Source organism: Leucopleurus acutus (assembly GCF_964270905.1).
Source record: "Leucopleurus acutus genome assembly, chromosome: 10".
NCBI classification, from domain to species: Eukaryota; Metazoa; Chordata; class Mammalia; order Artiodactyla; family Delphinidae; genus Leucopleurus; species Leucopleurus acutus.
In genome coordinates, this window is record NC_139153.1 from 81,635,105 (window position 1) to 81,660,229 (window position 25,125).

Consider the following 25,125-nt stretch of genomic DNA (forward strand, 5'->3'; position numbering starts at 1 on the left):
CTAAACCTCCTTCCCAGAAAAAGTCAGGAGTAATATACCATTGCATGTGCTCATTGTGTAGAAGCATAAATGGAAGAGAATCTGTAAAAGTGAGTTAACTCATTTTCTTTCTTAGAGTATCTTTTTTACTGAGATGGAAAAGAAAAACAGTGTAATTGTTTTGATGGATATTTCCCAAGCTTTCCTTCCTTTCTCGTCACTTCCCTCACCACTCTTTTCTTTCCTGTTTCCGTCTTTGCCTCACCTTTTCAATTCTTTATTTTTTCACATCTTTAGTCTTTGTCTCGCTCTTTTCAATCCTTTATTCTTTCACCTCTGTTTTTCCTAATTCCTTACCTTTCTCCTTTCCTCCTTGCATTCCTTCCATTTCGTCCATTATTCTTTCTTTCCGTCTTCATTTCTCAAACTATCCACCTTTCTTTCCATCATTTCTTTATTTTCTATGTTCCCTTTTTCCCTTTTCTTCCTTCTCTTGCTTGTAGCTTGATTTTTCTTCTAACTTTACCTTTTTCTGTACATATACACAAACCCAACCATTTTCAAATTAAAGGGATGGTCACACTATGGTGAGGAAGGAAAGGGACAGAGAGATAAATAAGTAACTGAATACTTAGAGAATGCCAGTGATGAGAGAGGAAAAGATATGAGAAGGACCAGGGAAGGGTAATAACATTTTCTCATTTTGTTCACTTGCAGGCTGGCAGAAGACATCATTGTACCCCGGTGAGTACATTGGCCTGAAGATGATTCTAAGATATTTAATTAAGCTCCTAAATTCTATGAAACATCATGCTAACTACCACATGACGGAGAAAAATATAGAAAGCACAACTTGTGGCCCATAGCAAACATGGCAAAAAATGATCATTTTTAAAGTATTTTTCTTCTCATCTCTTTCTCACCTCCATCTCACAAGACACAAGTTAATTAAAGCAGATTCCAAGAAATGAAAGCAGAGTATAATTTTCTCTTCTGTGATTTTTATTTATGCTTACTATATTATAACATCAGTACTCCTTGCATAACTCAAGGTTATGAATTTTTTTCTCTAATTTTTCTACTGAAAATTTTATATTTTTAGCTGTTACCTTTAGGTCTATAACACATTTTGAGTTAATTGTTTTGTGTGGGTTAAGGGAAAGATCTAAATATGTCTTTCTGTATGTGGATATCCAATTGTGTTAGCACCAACTCTTGAAAAGAGTGTACTTTTCCTCATTGAATTGCATTGGACCCTTTTGAAAAAAATCAATTGATCATAAACTGAATTCTGGACTCAAAATTCTGTTCTGTTGCTCTAATTTAGTTTACTCTTCTCTTTTTTAGTCCTTTCAGGGAGAAGCTTAGGCTGTTGGTTTAAGATAATACTCCTTTTCTACTGCAGACATTTAAAGCTCTAAATTTCCCTCTAGGCACTACTTTTAGCTGCATCCAATAAAGTTTGGTAGGTAGTGTTTTCATTTTTATTCAATTCAAAATATTTTCAAAATTTTCTTTTGATTTCCTTTTTGATCCACAGATTATTTATAAGTATATTGACTAATATCCAAATGTGGTTTATATCTAAAATTTGCTTCTGTTTTTTATTCCTAATTTAATTTTATTGTAACAAGAGATCATCCTTTTACGGGCATTCTTTTATTAATCATTTGAAATATTTTTTCATGAATGAGTGAGTCCCAATTTGATGTGTGCCTTTGTTACTTTCCATGTAAAGTGATTATTTCTGACAATTTTTCCAGTCTTAATTGTTGCTTTCAGTGAGAGGATTTGCTGAGCTATTTACTGAGCCATTCCAGAAGAACTCTTCATGTTATTTTTGACATTTTTCTCCAAACTTAGTAGGCTTCTCAACATTTCCTGACAGTTTCATGTGTTAATAATTACATCCAAAATACAACTTTAGACATATTTGTCAATCTCATTTTTTTCTTACATGTTTCCCTTTATGATTGCGCACTTGAAGCTACCCCGTAAAACTGAAAAAGTCCATCATCCTGATTTTTGCTCATTCTTGATTTTCCTACAACACTTTGTTCAATGCACTATTCCCTTGAGCTGAGTGCACTTGTAATTTCATCTCTTATTTTAGCTGGCCTACAAAAGTGATGGCCATCCTTGTTCTGTAAAGGCCAAGATTGTAAATACTTTAAGGTTGGTGGGTTATATGGTCTCTGTCACAGTTACTCAACTGTGCCCTTTTAGCACAAAAGCAGCCACAGGTAATACATAAAGAGTTAGCATCACTGTGCAACAATAAAACTGTATTTACGCAAACATGGGGTGGGCTGGATTTGGCTCCTGGACCATAATTTGTTGACTCTTGGTCTAGAAAGAATCACCTTTTAAACTTGACAATTTACACATTTGGGGAGTTTTTCGTTTATTTTGATTTATGTTTGAAAAAGAAGTGAATAATTATTTTTTAAATGAATAGTTTTTTTTAAATAGGATGTCAATAACAGATCCAAGAATACTCTCTTTCAAATTAACTCCTGTAGTCCTGTTTAGGGCACACGATATGTTTCCTAAATGATCATAGGAAACAGTTTTAGCAGCTGTTTTGTCTCTTCTTATCATGGATGTCTCTACATGCAGTCAGTTTTATCTGTTTTGTCACTTCTATTGCCTAAGCATTAAACAAAGACCACATGCTTTTTAAGTGTTGGTTATGATATTTTGCTTTCATTTTACAATGTTGCCGAAATACCAGCTTCCCTGTGCACCGAGGCGGAACAGAAATACGGAAACAGGGATTTTGGAGGAAGAGAGAGATGGCTTTATTTTTCTTCCAGGCAGCAGGAAAGACACAACAGGCTAGCGTCTCAAGAACTGTGCCCCCCCCCCCCCACTCCTTGGGAATCAGGGAAGATGTTATATGTGGGGCTCGAAGTCCAGGGTATATGATAAGAATCAAAGTAGTGAAGGTCTTGCCGCCTTCTTTTCCTTTGCATTATTTCAAAACAGTCATAGCTGGTGTCAGGCCGCTCGGTAATTGGGGTCCTGCAGTCTGGTAATTGTGTCCGTTTGCCTCTGGTTTATGTTCGGTGACCTTGTTTCTGAAATGCAAAAACTATAGGGGGTGATTTGTTACGAGGGGTGTATGGAATGTAAGTGCTGGGACCTAATAAGCTTAGGAGTAGGGGGCACGGGTTGTAATTCACACAGAGCTAGGGGTGATAGGTACAGAATGTAAATTACATAGTGTCAGGAAGTGAGGTTAGCTTTGTCAAGTACAAATCTAGTTAGTACAAATTAGTGACAGTTAAAGTAAACCAAGGAGTGATTAACTCTTTCAGGCCAGGTTACGTTTCTTTAGCCTGTTCGCTGTTCCCTTTATTTTCCTTGTTATCAGGGGAGGGAAAACTTCATTTCTACTTTTGCTGCAAGAACAACAGCACTTTCTGCCTTGAGCAGTGTAATTAACTTTGATTTTTACAAAAATCAATTCCCATGCCTCTGTGGTTTAACCACACATACAAATTTTATGAATATACCTGGGTCAGTGGCTCTCCTGGGCAACTCTCTTCAAAATAGTAACTCTGAGAACAAGTTTTTTTTCCCAGTCTTCTATATTCTCAATTTTAAGGGCCTTTTAGTTCTGGAATTGGGTGGGAAAGTGTTACAGTGAGAAGAAGAACAAAAAAAATCACATGAACAATTTTCTTGTCAAGCCTAGAAATGACATGGTTCCCTGCTGAGCACATTTTATCAGTCACAACTCAGTCACATAGTCTCACCTAAATGCAGTGAAGGTGGTGAGAGGCAGACATGTAATTTTGCTATTTGCTTAAGAAGAGGGTAACTGTGAGTTGGGAATGCCTATAGTCTGCACCACATAAAGTATAAGCTAGAGGAAGTAATTCTTATAAGAATATTTAATAAGAAAAGCAGCAGAAACTTTAGTTCAAGCAAAAGTTATAGAATAAATTTGGATCCTTAGCAAAAGAAGTATCAAATAGAAAAAATTACCTCTTGGGGCACAGCAGTTGGGAATCCGCCTGCCAATGCAGGGGACACGGTTTCAAGCCCTGGTCTGGGAAGATCTCACATGCCGCAGAGCAACTAAGCCTGTGAGCCACAACTACTGAGCCTGTGCTCTAGAGCCTGCAAGCCATAACTACTGAGCCCATGAGCCACAACTACCGAAGCCCATGCGCCTACAGCCCATGCTCCGCAACAAGAGAAGCCCCTGCTCACCACAACTAGACAAAGCCCGCGCACAACAACGAAGACCCAACATAGCCAAAAATAAATAAATAAATAAAATAATAAATAAATTTTAAAACAAAAGAAAGAGAGAAAATTACTTCTTGTACCAGGAAGTTCAGGCACTAGGTCTGATAATACATATTTCTTTTCTTTTCAGACTGGAGGAAAGAATTGTTCCAGGCTGGTGAGTCCATTCCCTGATGGCCGAAGAGGGACTCTACTCCTGACTCTCAGGATCAGTCTCAGGATTTGTAGATGAAAGAGTCCACGTGGGAGTACATGCATGTCCCACAAGCTCAAAGATATCTCAGGCTAATACAAATAGTTTCTCGGCTCCCAGGATCCCTGTTCTTCAGAGATTAAAAGGGTTATTGTCTTTGCAGTGCATATTACTCTGGATCCAGCCACAGCACATCCTTCCCTCACCTTGTCAGAAGGGAACAGACGTGTAACCTGGGGAGTGAAGTCTCAAGATCTACCTGAGGACCCACAGAGATTTTATTCCCTTCCCTGTGTGCTGGGTCATCAGGTCTTCACCTCCAGGAAGTGCTACTGGGAAGTAGAAGTCGGAGACCATGGAGCCTGGGACCTGGGAATTTGTAGGCCTCATGTAATGAGGAAGGGGAGGATTTGCATCACACCTGAGAATGGTTTCTGGGCCATCAGGTTTTATAAGGGTGAGTACTGGGCACTCACCTCTCCAGAAACGCAACTTACTCTAAAGGAGCACCCTGCCAGGGTGTGTATTTTCCTAGAATATGAGGAGGGGCGTATCTCATTTTATAATATGATAGATAAATCCCATATTCACACCTTGTCTCAAGGCTCCTTTGATGGGCCCTTAAAGCCCTTTTTCAGGCTTTGGTCCAGTGATTGAGGGCATTTGACCATCTGTCCAGTGCCTTAAGCAGCACAGAATCCCCTGTACTAGGAGTATCATATAAGCTGCAGGTCAGTGTGAATTGAAGCATCTGATCATGACATGACTTCTAGACCAGAAGCAAATTATTTTTTCTTATCCATTTTTATGGTTGTCCCTATCCTTTTATATTCTTCATAAACAGCTCCCCCAAAGCATGGTGCAGGGTAAAAAACTGTGTTGCTTATGGTATGTGTAATGAAAACACTATTTTCTATATATATATATGTATATATATGCTCATATAATATAATCATATTATCACTGTAAATATACGTAAGAAACTAGTCATGTGATTGCCCATCCAGTGTTATAATTTCTTTAAGATTACAAATTTAAAATGACAAAGGTAGAAATAAGGGAAGAATACCTTTTATTTTATACTCTTTTGTATCTGATAAAGGGAAAATTTATAAATGGAATATTTATAAATGGAATATTTCTTGCCATATCAATAAACAAAGGATGTCACAGTCGTCAACGATTGCAGCCCTCCAACATGAGCTGGTGAGCTCTGAGGAAACTCAGCGTTGAAAAGAATACCTGCAATCTAGCAGCTGTCAGACTGCAGCCACTCCCTGAGGTGAACCCTGAGGAAACTCAGGGTGTGAAAATACAAGATACTGGCCCCAGATAGCTGAGGTGCACATCAAAGGAGCGATTTCAGTGAGCCCAGACTCATCTATGTACGCATCTTCCCATACATAGAAAAGAGCTAAATTCCTTAATTTGAGATATCTGGTTTTCTTTAATTAACAATAATCTTTTGACGTTCCCGACTACCTGCCCTTTGTTGCAAAACTCCTGTATATCCTGGCTCCCCAAGAAGATGTGGTACATTTATACAATAGAATATTACTCAGCCATAAAAAGGAATGAAATTGGATCATTTGTTGAGACGTGGATGGATCTAGAGACTGTCATACAGAGTGAAGTAAGTCAGAAAGAGAAAAAAAATATCGTACGTTAACGTATATATGTGGAATCTAGAAAAATGGTACAGATGAGCCAGTTTGCAAGGCAGAAATAGAGACACAGATGTAGAGCACAAACATATGGACACCAAGGGGGAAAGCGGTGGGGGGGGGGATGAATTGTGAGATTGGGATTGACATATATACACCAATATGTATAAAATAGATTAATAAGAACCTGTGTATTAAAAAATAAAATAAAATTCAAAAATAAATAAATAAATAAAATGTAATTTGGAAATTATTTGCCAATCAATTTACCTCCTCTTTTAATGAAAAACAAAAGCAATATCTTGGGCCACATGACACCTCAGGTGACTAGAAGTTAAATAGAAATGCAGTTCTGTAGTTCAAGAAAGAGATTGAACAGGAGATGTAGATATGGAGTCATGAATATGCGGGTGAGAGCTGATTTCTAAGGCATAGATGGGAAATAATATTTAGGAGGAAAAGAGAAGAGAATCTAGGACTGAATCCTAGGAAACAAACATTTTAAAAGCCAGTGTAAGGAGCATCTGCAAGGAAAAACAAATGATTGAGTCAGATAAGTGGAAGGGTTTGACATTGCAAAAGCCAACAAGGAGAAAGTGACAAGGAGAACGCTGTGATCAGGAAAGTCCCATTCCTCAGCTAGATGAGTTATTTCATTCATATTTGTTTGGTTGTATGTTTACATATTTATTTATATGCTACCTTATTCTAAACAACAATTTTGAACAGCTCTTTAAAAATTCTTTCAAAACAACAATACAATACTAAAGAAATGAAATTAAGAAAAATGAAAAACAAGAATTAAAATGTAAAATAAAATCAAGAGAGTTTATATCCAAACTGCACAATTATTAGAAATATATAAGCCACAAATGGACCTTAATTTCTAGCAGTGAATACAAGGAGGGAAACATGATCAATTATATTCATTCAACAAATATTTAATAAGCAGCCATGATATAAAAGGCATTGAAATCCCAGGCTTTGGGCATCCATATCCCTTACGGGACTTATACTCTGGAAGAGACTTGGTCATCAATCAAGTAATTAGGACTAACTAGAAACTGAAATAACTGCTCCAAAGTTAGGGAAGGAATTCTGTGAGACAGAATAATGAATGCATCCCATTCAGACTGAGAGAGAGCCTGAGGATCAGCTGAATAAGTAGCAATGAACCAGAGAAGGAGTTCAGAGGAGACAGTAAGATTGAAAAATAAATTTGTTTCTCCATAGCAATGCCACTAGTATGTAGCCCCATCTTACACAACGAGTTTGGTTCTCAGGAAGGTAAAACTTACGCATGGTCACAATAACCCTTGAAAATCCTTTATATTACTCATCAAGTACAGCTACGTGGCTAGGTTTGGACTACCCTATGCATAAAGTAAACATGTGAATGTATAATTTCATAATAATGAACATAATATTATAAACAGGGTTGCAGTAAGTGAAAAAATGCATTTTAAACATTGAAATCACACTCAGTGCTTGAACAGGCCCAAACGGTGAGATACCCTGGGGAACAGAGGTCTCATCAGCAAACAAGAGTTAACATCTCCCTTTTCACATTCAAACAAGGTTGACATGTCCTGAGTCAAGTGAAATAGTTTTCCATTTACATTGCTGCCTTGTTCTGCTTGGTTCTTTTTTCTTTCCTCTTGCAGAAAATTCATAGTTGAACTTCTTTGCATTCCTATGATATTCAACCATTGCTTCCAAACTCTGAGGCCAGAGAAACCCTAGGGGTTCCTCAGAAAGATGACATACCAGTTAATAGGTTGAGAAAGGTACCTTTAAAAATCCCTACACTAGGGCTTCCCTGGTGGCGCAGTGGTTGAGAGTCCACCTGGCGATGCAGGGGACGCGGGTTCGTGCCCCGGTCCGGGAAGATCCCACATGCCGCGGGGCGGCTGGGCCCGTGAGCCATGGCCGCTGAGCCTGCGCGTCCGGAGCCTGTGCTCCACAACGGGAGAGGCCACAACAGTAAGAGGCCTGTGTACAGCAAATTTAAAAAAAAAAAAAAAAAAATCCCTACACTAAGCCCAGCCATAAGTCCAGTCAGGTCATCCTTTATGACATTCCCTGGTGTGGACCAGGGCAAATGCCAAAAGCCAGGTCAGAGAAGCAATCTCCAGACAGGATGAGAGGAAGTGGACCAGGGACCTGGCTTTCTACTAACCTGGCTGGATCAGATGCAAGTGTATAGAGGACCAGATAAGTGTGTGCCCTTCAGCACAGCGCTCCTCTCACAGGAGGTTTTGTAAAGTACTGAGTGGCAGTATTCCCAGTCACCCCAGATGTGAGATTCATGTCTCTGGTGGTACCTGAGAGGATGATTTTAGCTGACACATGGGTGTTAATCTTGATCAACACAGGATTATTACAGTATCCCACCACCTCCATGGGAAAAGCCATGTGGTATGGAAAATTAGAGGAAGAAAAAGAGAGAAAGAAAAGAGGAAAGAAGGTGGGACTCCGTGGAATTGAAAGATAAGCCAAGGAACTCCCCCAGTGCGGAGGAAGAGATGTCCAGTCTGAGCCTAACCTGAGAGAGAGAGTTTTTCCCCACAGAGCTTTGTGTGGTGCGAGGACACGCAGGGGGTCTCAATAAGGGGAAGCAGAAGTCATTTGGGGATGTGGCCTCATGCGGAAACACCCTGACCTTCCTTCTGCAGACTCCTACCCCTCTGACTAAAGAACTCTGCACTCCATCACATACAGTCTTCACTGAGACCACACAGTGTCAGACAGGTGAGTGTAGAAGGTGATAGGCAACAATCAAACCAAATAGAGAGAATGAGGCAATGGAAATGCCAGCCAAGGACTCTTTGATTAAATGGATGCTGGACAGTACTCAGCTGTGGGGATGAGCAAGCTAATAACATGGGGAAGGGGGAACTTCCCTAGTGAAGCAGTGGTTAAGAATCCGCCTGCCAATGCAGGGGACACAGGTTCGAGCCCTGGTCCGGGAAGATCCCACATGCCGCAGAGCAACTAAGCCCGTGCACCAAAACTACTGAGCCTGCGCTCTAGAGCCAGCAAGCCACAACTACTGAGCCTGTGTGCCACAACTACGGAAGCCCACGCGGCCTAGAGCCCGTGCTCCGCAACAAGAGAAGCCACCGCAATGAGAAGCCTGTGCATCGCAACAAAAAGTAGCTCCCATTCGCCTCAACTAGAGAAAGCCCGCGCGCAGCAATGAAGACCCAACGCTGCCAAAAACAAATAAATAAACTTATTAAAAAAAATTAGCCACGAAAAAAACCCTTTCTGTTTAATTAAATGTTTTCCTAAACAACATAATAAAAGACACAGAAAAGTACTTTGCAACTTTGACCAATATAACTTCAAAAAAACGGATAACAAAATTATACATCTACATAACATTTATATCAGTCAATTCTGACAAAGCACTACCATACTGATGACCTTAATCATTCTTTCTGGAAATACTTAGGCAGCTGGTCCCCTTGTTTAAAAAGATTACTCCTCTGTTGTGTGGATAATTCGTATCACATGAACATCTTCCTTTTCTCTCTATTGCAAAGGAAATATGCCCATAGCTTATCCAAAAGTAATATAGTGTCATAAAGGTATAAGATAAATGGAAGAGGGGATAAATATAACAGGAAATATATTACCATAAAGAATACTTAAAATCCACATGAGGACCCCAAAGAGTACATTTGTGTGACTTCAGTGTTGGGGTAGCCATTATAATGAATCTGTCAATGCCTCAACTACTCTTTCCCACGCCCTGGGAGCAGGGCAGGGCCCTCCTCTAAGCCACACTACAGTTGAGATGTTTATATCAGAGTCCAGTCAGGAGACAAAAACCACATCAGTCATCTGAAAGGGGAAAATTGAGATGAAGAACTATTAACTACCAAAAGGTAGTTAGCTTCTAAAGAAGGGAAAGAAAGCTCTAAGGAATACAGAAATAGCAGATATGGGGAAAACACACTACCTCTAGGGCTGAGGCAGACCCTGCACCTTTGGCCACTCAGCTTCCACACACACCATTTTATACACAATTGAACTTCCACGTAACAGCACCACAGCTCTGCCTTCTCACCGATCAAGACAAAGCTAGCCTTGCAGGGGAAGACGTTTTCACCCTTTCCCCCAAACGAGGAGACAGACAGACCCAGACATTGGATCCACACTGCTCCTCAAATGTAATCACGATACCTTTGACTCTTCTGCTACCTGAAGACTGTATTACAAACATAACCTCCAACAACTTGAATAAAAGCAAAAGGGTAAGAAGAAGAAAGAGGAAGAAAATGGATAATAAATAGAAATCAACACACACACGCACACACACACATGACAAGAAAGAGAAAATATGCAAAGCTGTTAAAGTCCTCTTTCTGTAATTGATCACAGGGTAGATCAGTATCCATGACTGCCTTCTTCCACTTCCTACCCTCTGTCTTCTCACCCCAGAACCACAGGTCAGATTCTCTACCGGGTCGAGTGACCACAACTTCATTCCCAAAGGTCTGGCTCCTTAATAGTCCTGCTTCCTTTTGTTTGCTGTGGTTTTCCATTAACCTTTACCATTGGACTTGGAAGTACTGAGAGGCAATACATGGATTACCGGCTCCATGCTCATGGTCAAAGCTTTCTACAATTCACCCTGCCCCTGAAAATTCTCTTCTTCATTTACATCTTAATTTGGATATCAGTTCTTTTATTTCCATCTGCTGTTGACAGAAATGAAAAACCCAGATCCTTCTCCTTAATTCCTTAAATGAACACAACACAAGTTTTTCACAGGTAACAGAAATTTACTGACGTTTGGAAAAATGGGTGTGTTTTATCCATCACAGAATATGAAATACATAAAATACTAGACTTCTTAGAAGTCCATCTGCCACCCATTTCCCTGGAAATTTTTGGATGACCACATTTTATGGCTTAATAGTAAAGTTCCCCCAAAACAGATCTGGGGACCAACCATCAGCCCCTGGGTTCTTCTGCACAAACTCAAATTGGATACAGTAAACACCACTTTATTCTGCAGAGTAATTCAACCTATCACATCCAAACAGTATAAAACCCTCATGAAATATTTTTCATTACCGAAAGAAAAACAACTTCCCAGAGTAAAATTCAGGCTACCCCGAAACACGCTCAGAGTCAGCTTTTATAATCTGCTCCCTGAGCACAAGGCAAGAACTGATGGTTCTCATAACCTTACACCCAGGAGTCTGCCTCCACAGCAACAGGGCAAGACTCCCAGCCATCCAGGACTCACGCAGAGGCCTCTGTAACATGGGGTCTGCAGCTCCATGAAGACCCACAGCGAGGGGTCCAGGACAGTGACGAGCCCTATGGGGACACAGCCTCCGGTTTGCAGGGGAGTAATGGAGTCTCAGCCACTGGGGGAGCATTAGCAGCAGAGCCTGAGCTGAACCCCTCCCCTGGGAGGCTCACAGGCTCCTCCAGAAAAGAACTGTTATGGGGCACAGGGTGCCCCTCAGACCATCCCTCCTTGGAACAGATGGTCAGGGACACATCTCCTGACTTGATCATGAAATATGGAAGGATGGTCCCAAAGAAGGAAGCCCGAGGGAAGGAGAAAATGTGGGAGCCATCAGTCATGTTGTAGAAGGAGACATCCCCTTCCTCATGGTCCAGGAACACCCCTACCCTGTGGGGAACCTGTCTGAGGGTTAGCCAAGTCAGAGGTACGGGCACAATATCCACTTTTATACTTCCTCACAACCCAGAACCCCTTATCTGGGGATTCTGCATACCAGCCGTTCCTGTCCACATCTTCCCTACAGACCCCCAGAGCCCACTCGCTTCGGTCTCCATCCCTGATCTCCACCTCCCAGTAACAGCACCCTGATGTGATGCTCTCAAAGCCCAAAACGCTGCAGGTGTCTTCTGAGCTCCCACTGGTGTCCTTCCAGGCCACAGTCGTGTTTTCATGAGAGACGACAAGGTTTGAATGGGCAGATCCTGGATCCAGAGTGACAGGCCCTGCAGAGAAAGTTGGCTATCATGCAAGGCCTTCCCCTGCCCCATAATAAGAGCACACAACCACCCCCGAAGCTGGACTCTCAGCTGCATGGGGAGAAGGCTAAGCCCCCCTAGATTAGAAACTTGTGACTCAAGTTCACAGCCTTCCAAACAGGAAAAGGATCCACAAGACTAATTTCAGAGTTACATATGTCACAGGGCCCTGAGGACCAGCCTGGACTTCAAAGACTGAAAAATATCTATTTAGCATCCAATATCAGTCACACCCACCAGCCCCACCTATGCGACTATCAGCACCACAACGCACCCCCACCACTGATGGTGCCAGGATCCACATCACCACTGAGAACTGAAGGAGAGGCCACGGGGGCAGCAGGAGGAACATCCAGAAAGAACACGAAGTCACTCACAGGCCTGGAACTTCTCCTTCCGCCAGTCTACAAGAGAACCACACGTTTCATATCAGGGGTTTGCAGAGACTACATATCAGGGTCAGTGCTTAGTCTTCGGAAGCATACTGATGTGAGAGTTATAAAGGAAAATGTTTTGGAAACTTTCAACTGATGCATGTATTTCTTTTCTCTCTCTCTCTCTCTCCCTCTCTCTCTCTCTCTCTCTCTCTCTCTCTCTCACACACACACACACACACACACACACACACACACACACAACCATCATGCTTCAGCCTCCCTTGAAGGCTAAGCCATAGACCTTAATACTGAAGGATTGAGAGGCCTGATATCAATTTGAACATAAATTGATATTTCACCAGATTTCACTATAAAATGAAGCTTTCTGAAGTCCCTAGCCACTCATCCATCCTGAAAACTAGGTTTTCTGGAGAAAGAATTGGGGATATCAAAATTTCCAAGGCTTTCATGTAATTATAAAGAATTAATCGAGGGGCTTCCCTGGTGGCACAGTGGTTAAGAACCTGCCTGCCAATGCAGGGGACACAGGTTCGAGCCCTGGTCCAGGAAGATCCCACATGCCGCGAAGCAACTAAGCCTGTGCACCACAACTACTGAGCCTGCGCTCTAGAACCCGCGAGTCACAACTACTGAGCCCGCGAGCCACAACTACTGAGCCCACGTTCCACAACTAACAAAGCCCATGCACCTAGAGCCTGTGCTCCGCAACAAGAGAAGGCACCGCAATGAGAAGCCCGCACACAAAAAGGAAGAGTAGCACCTGCTCACTGCAACTAAAGCCTGCACACAGAGACCAAGAACCAACACAACCAAAAATAAATTAATTACTTTAAAAAAAAAGAGTTAATTGAGCTACAGTAGAAACTAACACAACATTGGAAAACAACTATACCCCAATAAAAATAAAAAACAAAAAGCAGAGCTTATGACATGGAATGTCAAGTTTCCCTCTAGAATGTTGTACTTAATTATTTCCTTTCGTCAGTTATAAAACTACCTTTTCATCCCATCTTTTGATAGGTAGTGAAGATATATGTTTGTTCATGTGTTTATTGATTTGGAATTTCTTCTTTTATGAATTGCATGTTTGTGCCAGTTCCAGTGGGGGGGGAATTTTATACTGACTTACACTAGGTCTTTCTCTATTTAGCATTTTAAGCCTTTGTATGTCACATCCAGGGCAAGTATTCTTCCTTTTTGCCATTTTTGTTTGTTTGTATTTTGTTGTTGTATTATGGTGTTTTGATGAGGGAAGTATTTTATTTTTATGAAGTAAAATATGGCATAATTTTTAAAAAAAAAGAATTAATTGAGCTGAACGTGCAGGTTACCTCTAAGCCAGCAGTAGAGAGAATACAACTTGGCTTAACTGAACTCGAAAGTTGACTCTAAACCATTAGTGGAGAGAATTCGGGATACAGCATCAGAGAAATCTTGCCCAGTTAGGAGGCAACGGAAAGCTTTCAAGGAAGGGAGACAGATGTTCAAAGTGAGAAAGACACACATTCAGTAAGAGGAAAGACACTAATGAATTCTCTTCCCCCTTTTCGCAGGGTTAGTGAAGCAAAAACATCCTTATATGTGAGGGAGAACCCAAAATACTAGGAGTAGTCATCTGCTTCCCCCTCTAGTTGCCCAGAGAGGTTGTAAGCTTCCAGGAGAACCTCAGTGAGAGGCCCCCAAAGATGTCCATGTTCTAAACCCCAAAATGTGTAAATATGTTGTGGTAAAGGGAACTTTATGGATGTATTAAGAACCTTGGGATGGGGTCAAGGGTAGGCGGGAAACAACAGTGCCTAAATAGCTAGACAGGACCTGCCGCTCCTCAGCTGACCCCAGACCAAGGATCTTAAGGACCAGGTCAGGCTAGTCCCCCCAGGATGATGGCCTGATATGACTAAGGGAGAGCAGAGGGACCCCTTCCTCCACTGATCCAAGGCCACATAATCTCTTCCAACCTCCATACTCCCTTTTGGGAAGAAGAAAGGAAGCTCGCCGCCAACCAAAGCAGAACCTATATGAGTCATGGGACCCTGAAATGTCTGCACTGGGAGAGCTGTTGCCTCCAACAGGGTGAAGACTCGGGAACAAGATCAGAACATTTGTAGAAGTATGTAAATGACATTTCCATGCACATTTGGGGTGCAAATTTGTGACTACCATCCCCACGTAATACAGGTTCACGCAGAAATTGGCATTTCCGTCTCTGTTCATTTGATTGATGGAAATAAGATCAGAAAAACTGGCCTGACCCATGTGACCCTTTGAGAAAAAAAATGAACTTTAACTTACTTGTTCTTCACCAAGACACTAGTTGACACCCAGCTATAAATTTCTGTATCACAAGTGATAGAGATTAACAAGAAGAAGGGGGAGGAGGAGAAAAGAGAGTTGGCATTTAATTGTGAGACTCCACAATGTATCGAGTGTGATGCTATTCTTCACTTAATTTCCACAGCAAATCATTAAATTACAAATTGTTTTGCCAGTTTTATGAATAAAAAGAGATCAAACATTTGTTCACCTCACACTATGAACCTGCTAATATGAAAATGTTGATTCTAGTGTAATGGGATTTGTCCTTACAAAATAGAAGGGTTTACAAGATATACATTAACGCACATGCTCTTTAATCTAGCAGGTAAGGGGAGATGGTAAAAGAGGACGATCTGAGCCTCCTGTTTAACATAGAAATCCCAGGGAGAATCGGTAAGAATCCCTAAGACGAGACCCTCAGTCCTCATGCTTTCTTCACCCCTTGGTTTACCCCTCTCTGTCTCTCATGATCTATACTCCTGACTGTAAACAAAAACATTCCAAGCAGGGAAAGGGCGTGTTACACAGGCTTTGAGGGTATAGATCTTTAACTCACCCCAAAGCTAAAGGGTCCTTGGGACAACCTTACATTGCACTAGGATGCCCCATACCACACTCCTGTCCTGACCACTACGGGAAGATTGCGATGGTCTCATTATCAGAGGCAAACTCAACTAGAGGGTTACCTCAAAATGGCTTAAAAATAAATGTGTCTTGACTGAAATTTCTCAAAGTGGTATCAAGGAGTTGATTACACTTCGTGCACCCAAATAACTTGCACACCCTCTGTGTGCTCCCCAACTCAAACCACCATGGTTGTGCCTTGTGGTCTCTCTTCCACCACTACAGGCAACCCCAATCTCTATAAGACAAATCTCAGACACACTACTTCCTCCTCATCTCCTCCTCTCTTCCTCCTTCTGGTCTTGTCTTCCTTGATTTGCTCCACACCCATTCTCTGGGAAAGAATCGTGACTCCTCTATGTTTCTTCACACATTGCCCCTAATAAACCTAACCAGGAATGAGCCTATCAGTGAACACAGAGTTCTCCGAAAAGGAGACATAATGGTTGTTACATTTTTGTTCCTATTACACAAACATATACACAGGATTTTTCATATAATTTCAGATCTTTCACAGACCCTCACCCCAGGAGTCCATCAACATCCCAGAAGTTCTGGACCCCAGATCCAGAACACCTGCTCTAGAGCAACTCATTCCTCAGCAACCAAGGAGGCTTGGAGGAAGAAACTGAGCCTGGACAGGGAGTCAGAGGAAGCAGAGAGAAGACCAGTATCCCAGAGGACCAGGAAGAAGCGGGAAAACCAAAACTAGAGCCAAAAGGGGTAGGAATTTTGGAGCAAGAGGGATCAAGAACCAAGGGCCCCCTTGGGAAGACCTGAGTCCTAAGCAGGCAAGCATGATCTCTGAAATCTTCCAGAGGTGAGCGATTCGTGATCCACACAGTCGTTCCCTGCTGCTGTCCCTCCTCACAACTGACCTCTCCGTGGTCACTGCACCAGTGAGCAGTTCCAGTTGGGCCAGGTGTTTGGGGAGGGCGTTGCTAACCCTGACAGCACCCTGCAGCAGAGGACAGGCCGGAATGAAGGCAGATCTGTGTTCCAAGGAGTCCCTGCGGTCTCTGGATAGAGGCTACAGAAGTGACAAGGAGACCAGGGACACCAACCGCACCCTCATGTGTCCCCTGATGGAGAAGAGGGAAGAGTCCAGGTTGGGGAGGGGAGGCTACAGGAACTCAGAGCCACTTACCTGCATACAGCTGGGCCTTCCTCCAGGCTGAAAGGGAACACACCCTGGTGAGACCTCAGCCAGAACGAGCCTGCTCGCTGTGAATCCCCTGGCCCGTGCCTCCCCTCTGCTCTGCAGGTGAGACTAACTACGGTTGTGGAGAGGCTGGAGGGGAGGTGACCCCCTGCTATGTGCAGACAGCAGGTGTTGTGGGAATTTCCCTGGACCACAGGTCAGGAGCCCTGCATTACAGGCCGGCTTACACCACTGTCCCGCTGCTCCTATGTGATGTTTGGCAAGTCACTTAGCTGTTCTGTGCCTCAAAAACCTCAAAAATTCTTATTCTACTTACATTGACTTTTGCCGCTAAGGATCAAAATGTTTCCTACTATGTGTGAAAACATTTTAGGGAAACAATATAAATTATTCAATAATTGTAAGAAAGCATCATCATATTCAGTTTTTTTCTGGCAAAGATATATTTGGGAAATAACTTGAAATGCGAACTATTTAAGGACAGGAATGTGAGCTGAGTTCTGGGGTAAAAGTGGCTAATGTTTCTCAGATGAAATATTTCTAGAGATAAACATCACTATTCTGGGGCATTGACAGCCCTTCCCATCACATTCCCACGCATGGTCAGCCCAGCTATGCCCCCATAACTTTTTGATCATCACCCAAAGAAACTAGGGGGAACAGACCCTCTTTGGATGCTGTTTTGGGGTGGAGACAGGAGGTCACACTCCTAAACTGAATCACCTCGCTGATCTGGATAGCTCCTTTGATGCAATCTCAGAGCACATGACTTTTGCTTCCAGGTACTGTCTGAAAACCAGGGGCATTCAAGGCTAGAAAACTATCAATATGGTGGGTCAGTCAAGGCTGGAATAAGACGCAGGGTGCATGATGGACCCTGGGGTCACCGTCACACCCAGGCTCCCAAGCACTGGGTGGGAATCAGCGGCCCAGATCTGGGAGAGCCCTTGCAGCTGGGTTCTGCCTCCCAGCAGCCTCCACTTCCACCCCAGGGAGGGGGTCCACACGGCTGTGTCTGGACAGAAGCAAGGAGAGGGATGCCTTGTCACAGGAGCACAGGAAACCCAAGGACATCAGGAGAGTCACTCACCAGCCAGGTAAGCGGATTTCCTCCAGCCTGAAAGGCAACACACAGGAAGCAGGTGAAATAAGAAGCAGAATGTCTCCTCTGACGGGGACGCAGAGAGCTTGGGGGAAAAGCAGAACTTACCGAGTTCTGTCCGGAGTTCATCTGAAAGAGAGTGCAGAAGAAGCATGAGCTCCCATCCCTAAGAAAAAGCGTCCACAAAATACCACCTCTCTGTGTGTAACCTGGAGGAGGTTCTAGCCCCAGACCCATCGGGGCCTCCCTGGCTCCAGCCATCCACCCTGGGTCTCCCCAGCCACCTGCCCTGGGCCCGGATTTCCCTGGAGCCCTGCACTCAGGAAGGCCCTGTGGTCGGTCATCCATCTCAGTGTGGCTGCCATGCTCTCCAGCCCTGGCCACTGTCCTGCCTTACCTGTGTCCTTCAGCACCTCCTCCTTCGTCCGCCACTCCTGCTCCTTCTCCAGGCGCAGATTCTCCTTTTCTTGCATCACCAGCAACTTCCTGAAATGTTCTCTACAGGTGTAATATCCAGCCCCAAGGAGCAGGGCCATCAGCACAGTCAGGCTCACTAAGAAAGCCAGCTTCCAGGGAGAGGCCTGGGGAAAGAAGGGCTCTGCGGCCCGGGCAGAGGCCCTGTCAGGGCCACCACCAAGACACCCAAGCCCAGGACACTCAAGAACGCCCGGCCCGCTCCCCCAGCCCCGCGGGATGCAGGGAGCAGCGCTGACCTGGGATGAAAATGGCCATGGCCTTCTCCTGGCCCAGGACAGTGTTGAGGACGGAGCATGTCACGTTCCCTGCAGAGCTGTCTCTCACCACCAGAGCCACTTCCACGCTGAACAGCCCTTCAGCGTCCTGGCTGTGGGCCTCGGAGAACGCCGGGAACTTCTCTCCGGTGAGGTCTCTCCACTGCACCTGGGGCTTCGGGAACCACCCTGAGGCCGTGCACACCACACGGACCCCATCCTCCTCGGGCCCTGTGATGCGCACCTGAGGGGCAGAGCCCACACCTGTGGGAGGCAAGATGTAGAGCCCAGGGGGGCCGCCTGGGTCCTGGGGACCCCAGCAGTGCCTACGTGCGCACAACTCCAGTGGGAGCCTTGCAATCTGGGGCTCTGGGGGAGGCTGTTCCCTGCAGGGAGAAAGGCAGCCGCTCTGCCACGGGGAACACAAGGAAGGGGTGTGGGGACCTCCGGGGGCTCAGAGCGCTGGGGCTCTTCTCCCCAGTCATGCAGGTGCAAGGGCTGTCACCCAGTGGAAACAGGAGGAATGTGGTCCCAGGTCCCAGCCTTATCCTCGACTCTCCTCACCTCACACACTCTCCCAGGGCATCGGCTTCCACACACACTGCCTCTCTTTGAAAATCACCACCAAAATTAGATCAGATGACAACCCTGTCCCCTGAACTCCCCTTCCATACATCCACATCCAATGGGTTATTTCCACCAGGACTCCTCACATACACTTCAAACTTAAAATTCCAGAACTGAACACGTGATTTTGCCCCGTGATACATTGATTGTAAAAGATTCCCAAATCATCACTCCCTCTTTATATCCAGCTGGCCCTCAGCCACACACTTTTTGATGCCTTCACACTCTGCCTCTGGGCCGGGTCAGGTGACTCAACTAGCCAGTGAGAGACTAGGCCATGTGACTCAAGCAGGGGTTCTAACATCCTCGTGCCATTGGGCTACCCTCTGCCACAGGGAGGCCATGTTTGGTCTGGTGCAGCCTTTTCAGCTGAAGCTTTCCTAGATCAACCAACACCCAGCTGAAAAAACCCAGCAAAGGTCCTTATGGTGGCCTCCTCAGCCGACTGTAAGGACAAATAAGAATTAAAATTAAGAGGCGTCATTCTCTGCGTTGAAAATAAAGGAAGAAATTCCCCTCCCATCCTTTTTCTTAGAACACTTGCTTTAGAAAAACTGTAATTGTAGGTATTTTTCCCCACTTCCTATTTTTTTTTTTTTGTCGATTTTTAATTTTTTGGCTACACGCCACACGGCACGTGGGATCCTAGTTCACCGACCCAGGATTGAACCCGCAGCCCCTCCATTTGAAGGGCGGAGTCCTAACCTCTGGACCGCCAGGGAAGTCACCCCCTCCACTTTGAAATGTATATAAATCCTTTTTGAAAACTAGATAGGCCTCTTGCCAGCTTTGGAAACCATGAATGCCTTTCTCTAGGACCTGGGAAACATCTCTTTGAAATATAAATGTTAAGGGAGACAGCACCCAACTTTCGCCTTCCCTGTGGAAGGGTAGGAGGCAGACTTCAGTGGACACTGAACTCCAAGCTGTAAAACCACCTTCTGTCATAAAGGCATAAGAATTTGTTTTTCCTCTGGATAAAGCCAGTTAGCTAACATAGTCACCTCAATTACCAGGAAAATTGAGGGTGAACTATGTGACAGATGGTGCTATCAAGTCCTCTGACCTGAGGATTAGTTACTGTTTACCTTGAAAACATGTATGTATGGGTCGTATCTGCTTGACTTTATAAAAGGGGGCGCTTTCTCTCTGTCTTTGCGATCTCTTAGTAGATTGCCTGTGATGTGTATCACACTCTGGTTTAATGCCCATGCAGTAATAAAACTGTATTCTTTCTCTACTAACTTTGTGAAGACAATTTCTGGTTTGGGAGATTTTGTTTTTAGTTGTATTTCCCCAACACCACCAAAGATGTATAAATAATCACAGGTAAGATTAGTCAAATATAGTCCAGATTCGCTGTACTCCCTCCATGCCTGAATTAAATACATGGTCATTGTTATACGCCACTGTGATTTTTGTGGCTGTTTGTTACACAGCATTATCATGGCAACAGATGACACATGTAAAACAAAGAATGTTGCCCACCACGCAATTCTACAAGGATCAAGTCATTAGCACTGTAGCCACTCACTGACAGTACACCCCGAAAGGAATTCAGGACCAAAAAATAGGATAAGGCACTCTGTACTTTGGAAAAACAAGCCCCTTAGATAGTTAGAGATATCTCAGGGAAAAAAAATTTAATGAACCCAGGTTCTTGCATCTTCCCATACATAGAAAAGCACTAAAACCTATTTATCTAGTATTTATGGATTGCCTCTAGAATATAAACTCCACAGAGCAGGCAACATTGTTTGGTTCACTGATGTATCCCAGGTGCCCAAAATAGGATGTGGCACAGAGTAGGCTTTCGATACATTTGCACTGAATAACGGAATGAGTGGGTGAGCCTCCTGTTCATCTGTAAAATGAGGGGCTGATTCACATGGTCCCTGAAGTTCCTCCCAGCTCCAGTATTCCAGGTCAAAAACATAACTCAAGTCACCAACCTGCCACCTTCAGCTCCAAACTCGCCTCTTTGTAGAAGCCTCCCTTTCTGAAGAAGCAGGTGTACAGCCCATTGTCTGAAACCTGGACCCTCTGGATGCGTACGGCAGCCTCCCCCTGGGCAAGGAAGTCGCTCACCAGCGAGGTCCGCCCTGCGTAACGAGCCATCTGCCCCTCATTCTGCTCGACTCGGTTTTGATAGATGAACACGGCTTCTGAAGACTTGGAGCGGAACCACCTCAGCTCCATGTCTTCTGCACTTATGGGTGGGAACACACGACACGGCAGCACGGTGTCTCCACCCAGCACTGCCACGATGGGATCCAAGGGGCCAGTCACGAAGAACCCCTCTGTGGACACAGACATAGGAGTGAGAAAGGAAGAGAGACACAGAGTGAGGGCAGGAAACACACACAGTCTGGTGGGAAGGCCCGGGCAGGCTGGGGACAGGTGTTGGATAACATGAGCCATCATGACCTGAGGGATTGAGCTGTGATGATTCTGAATCTCCGCAAGACATCCTGATCACAATTTTATGACCCAGAAGTGATGTCACAGAGAATCCTTCATCCATCTGTACTGCTGTTTTCACACTCTTTCATGGAAAACTCTAAGTCAGTGGTTGGCAACCTTCAGCATGCAGCAAAATCAGCAAGAGGGCTTATAAAACACAGTGCTGCCCCCTCACCCCTGCCCTGAGCTTCTGATTCAGTAGGTCTGGGTGGGCCCAAGGATCTGCATTTCTAAAGAATTCCCCGAGGGCTTCCCTGGTGGCGCAGTGGTTGAGAGTCCACCTGGCGATGCAGGGGACACGGGTTCGTGCTCCAGTCCGGGAAGATCCCACATACCGAGGAGTGACTGGGCCAGTGAGCCATGGCCGCTGAGCCTGCACGTCCGGAGCCTGTGCTCCGCAACGGGAGAGGCAAAAAAAAAAAAAAAAAGAATTCCCCGAGATGCTGAAACTTATGTTCCAGGGACCTTACTTTGAGAACGATAGCTCTATCCTGGCCCCTCTTGGGCAGGACTGAACCCTGACGAAAGAGAATACCTGTGGCCTAGGACAGAACTCCTTGATCACTCAGCCACACCCAGAAACATCCCCACTGCCTCCCCTAACTTAATTATTTGTGCTCATGACTTTCTCCTCAACTGAACTACAAGTGCACTAAAAACTAGACGCAAATGCTATTTTCATTAAAAACCTGCCTTTACTCTCGTCGCCCGCAGGAGCCCATATTCACCCCACCGATATCTTCTCAGAGCCATTGGCCTTCTGAGGCGTTGTGGATGGGCCACGACATGACCCTTCTGCAGCACAGCCCCGCTGGATCTCCGAAGAACCACTTCTCACTCCTGAGCTGCTCAGACTTGGTCTGAGTCACACTTGTCCCTCACCTGGAGGATGACAGTAGACTCCCTCCCTGTGTCTTCCTCTCCCCAGTCCTGTGTCTGCGACTCTTCAACCTGGAAACCATGTCCTTACTCTGCTCAAAGCCTTGCCATGGCTTCTCGTCACCACCCCCCCCCCCCGCGCCTGTGGACCACAGGCCCGGTGGGGATGACCCCCAGGGCCTCTCTGACCCCAACTCCTGCATCTCTCCCTCTCGCTCACACTGTTCCAGCCAACACTTCCTCCACAGTCCCTTGAACATCCCAGGCACACGGGCAGCTTTTCACGGGCTGTTCTTTCCTGCAGAAACCATCCTTCCAAGGGACCCCTCACAGGCTCACACCCTCCTCCAGCTCTTTGCTCTCATCTCCTTGTCTTCACTGAACACCTCACTGAACACGCTGCTGCCCGCTTCCCACCTCCACACCCCTGACTCCCCCCCACCCCAGCACACGGCTTCACTACCCCCCTCTTCTCATCTCTCTTTTTTTTTTTTTTTTGGTTTATTTTTGGCTGCGTTGGGTCTTTGTTGCTAAGCACAGGCTTTCTCTAGTTGCGGCGAGTGGGGGCTACTCTTCATTGATGTGCAGGGGCTTCTCATTGTGGTGGCTTCTCTTGCTGCGGAGCACGGGCTCTAGGCGCAGGGGCTTCAGTAGTTATGACTCGCGGGCTCCAGAGCGCAGGCTCAGTATTTGTGGTGCACAGGCCGAGTTGCTCCGCGGCATGTGGGATCTTCCCGGACCAGGGATTAAACCCGTGTCCCCTGCATTGGCCGGCGGGTTCTTAACCACTGCGCCACCAGGGAAGTCCTCTTCTCATCTCTTTTAACAAGCTGTCTAATATAGCTGTTTCTTGCATTTATTATTCATGGCCTCCTGCTAGAGTGTAAGCTCTAAAAAGACAGGGATTCTCTCTATTTTATTCAAGTATAGTACCTAACACGTAGTCGACACCTTATAAATATATATAGAATGAAGTGAAGTAATGGATGAATAAGAACTTCAATACCAATAAAGCTGGGAAACAAAAGTTAAGTGGAGGGCTTCCCTGGTGGCGCAGTGGTTGAGAGTCCGCCTGCCGATGCAGGGGACGTGGGTTCGTGCCCCGGTCCGGGAGGATCCCACGTGCCACGGAGCGGCTGGGCCTGTGAGCCATGGCCACTGAGCCTGCGCGTCCGGAGCCTGTGCCCCGCAATGGGGGAGGCCACAACAGTGAGGGGCCGGTGTGCCCCACCCCCCAAAAAAAAGTTAACTGGAAAAGTATGGTCATATTTTTGACAGTTGATGTTTTAAAACATCATAAGTTCGTAACTGAACAAATGTCGAGGTCCTTTATCCTTATTTTATGGTTTAGAGACTCTTGTTAAATATTTAATAACAATTACTGGTTGGGGAAGCATCATGATTTTTCTAGAGAAGGGACTCCTCAAATAGCAACCCACTCCGGACGGTTGGTGGAGCTGAACCAGCCCAGCTCCCGGGGATCCACTCACCCACGAGGACACAGGACGAGGGGTGGGGCACACTCACCTGCGGACCCCCCACTGGGCAGCTGGATGAGAAGGAGCAGGGAGGTGAGGGGGCAGAGCGCACAGCAGCTGGAGAGATCTCCCATGGCGTCAGCTGGGGACACAGGGCAGGAGGCAGGGCCGGCCCGGAGCTCTGGGGCCCCAGAGGGGAGGCAGGGCTCAGGGCCAGCAACAGTCCCCCCAGGAGCAGAGCCCCCTGCTGGATCACTATGCTGGTGAGGTGGTGGCCTCCCACAACCCTGACACCAAGAAAGCCCTGGATCTGGAGCTTCCCACCCCTGTAGCAAGCCTCTGTGGGGCTAGACAACCACTAGCTTTGCTTGGGAAAAACACAGTCCTTCCCTTCCCACCCCAATGGCACCTGCAGCACAACCCACTCTGCCCAGAAAACCAGGCGCTTCCTTTCTCAGCACCAGGGGCCCTGTGGTGGAAACGTCCTCCATCTCCCCATTATTCACAACCACCGGTGATGCCCCGGGACAGAGACCCAGACTCAGGCCCCTCACCACGAAGGACAGGCCAGTTCTCACTTGGTGTCCTTCTGTGCCCCCCCAGAGTGACCAGGAATCACTGAGAAGCCCCAGAGACACACTACGTCCTCCTCAAGGAGACTGTGGGTCCGTCACAGGTACCCTGTGCTGCCTCTGTTGCTTGTTTAGTTGACCTGAACTTCAATCCCACCCAGCCCTTTCCTGAGAGGGACCAAGGACATGGCCCTGCACCCAGGTGCCCAGCCAATCCCCACTTACAGGTTAATCCTCACCCTCACTGCCTTTGAAGAAGATTTCTGCATTGGGGTAGAAGATCCCAGTGGAAACAGAGCAGCCGAGGAGATAAATGAGTCCTGGTCCGAGAAATGACTTAGTGTTCAGGGTGGGGGACGAGGCAGCTTAGGGTCCTGGGAAGGACAGATTCTTAGGGCCGACTGCTGAGTCCCCGAAAGCTGGGGCACTGTCTGTGTGACGACCTTAACCAAGTTTCTCAACCTTCTCTGCCTGTTTCCTCATCTACAAAATGTGCATATTAACAGCATCTAGAGCCCAAAGTTTTCATGAGAATCCCAGGAATTTATATTTCTAGAGTCACTACATGTAATTAGAACGGGGCCTATTACTACTAAGTGCCAGAGATACGAGATTAAAATGAAGGAAGGAAGGTACACCCCTCACCGCAG

At 45.4% G+C, this 25,125-nt stretch overlaps 1 protein-coding gene across 1 annotated transcript; it reads right to left on the reverse strand.

Annotated features, from left to right (window-relative positions):
- Window positions 1-11,433: 11,433 nt before the first annotated feature.
- Window positions 11,434-24,081, reverse strand: LOC309967790 (butyrophilin subfamily 1 member A1-like; the record flags this gene model as incomplete). Its single annotated transcript, XM_082848645.1, is given in 10 exon segments — window positions 11,434-11,790; window positions 11,792-12,090; window positions 12,501-12,527; window positions 16,609-16,635; window positions 17,714-17,740; window positions 17,834-17,854; window positions 18,123-18,323; window positions 18,439-18,720; window positions 21,036-21,383; window positions 23,953-24,081. Coding segments are annotated over 10 exon segments (1,674 nt in total). The 5' UTR covers window positions 24,038-24,081.
- Between the last annotated feature and the right edge of the window lie 1,044 nt (window positions 24,082-25,125).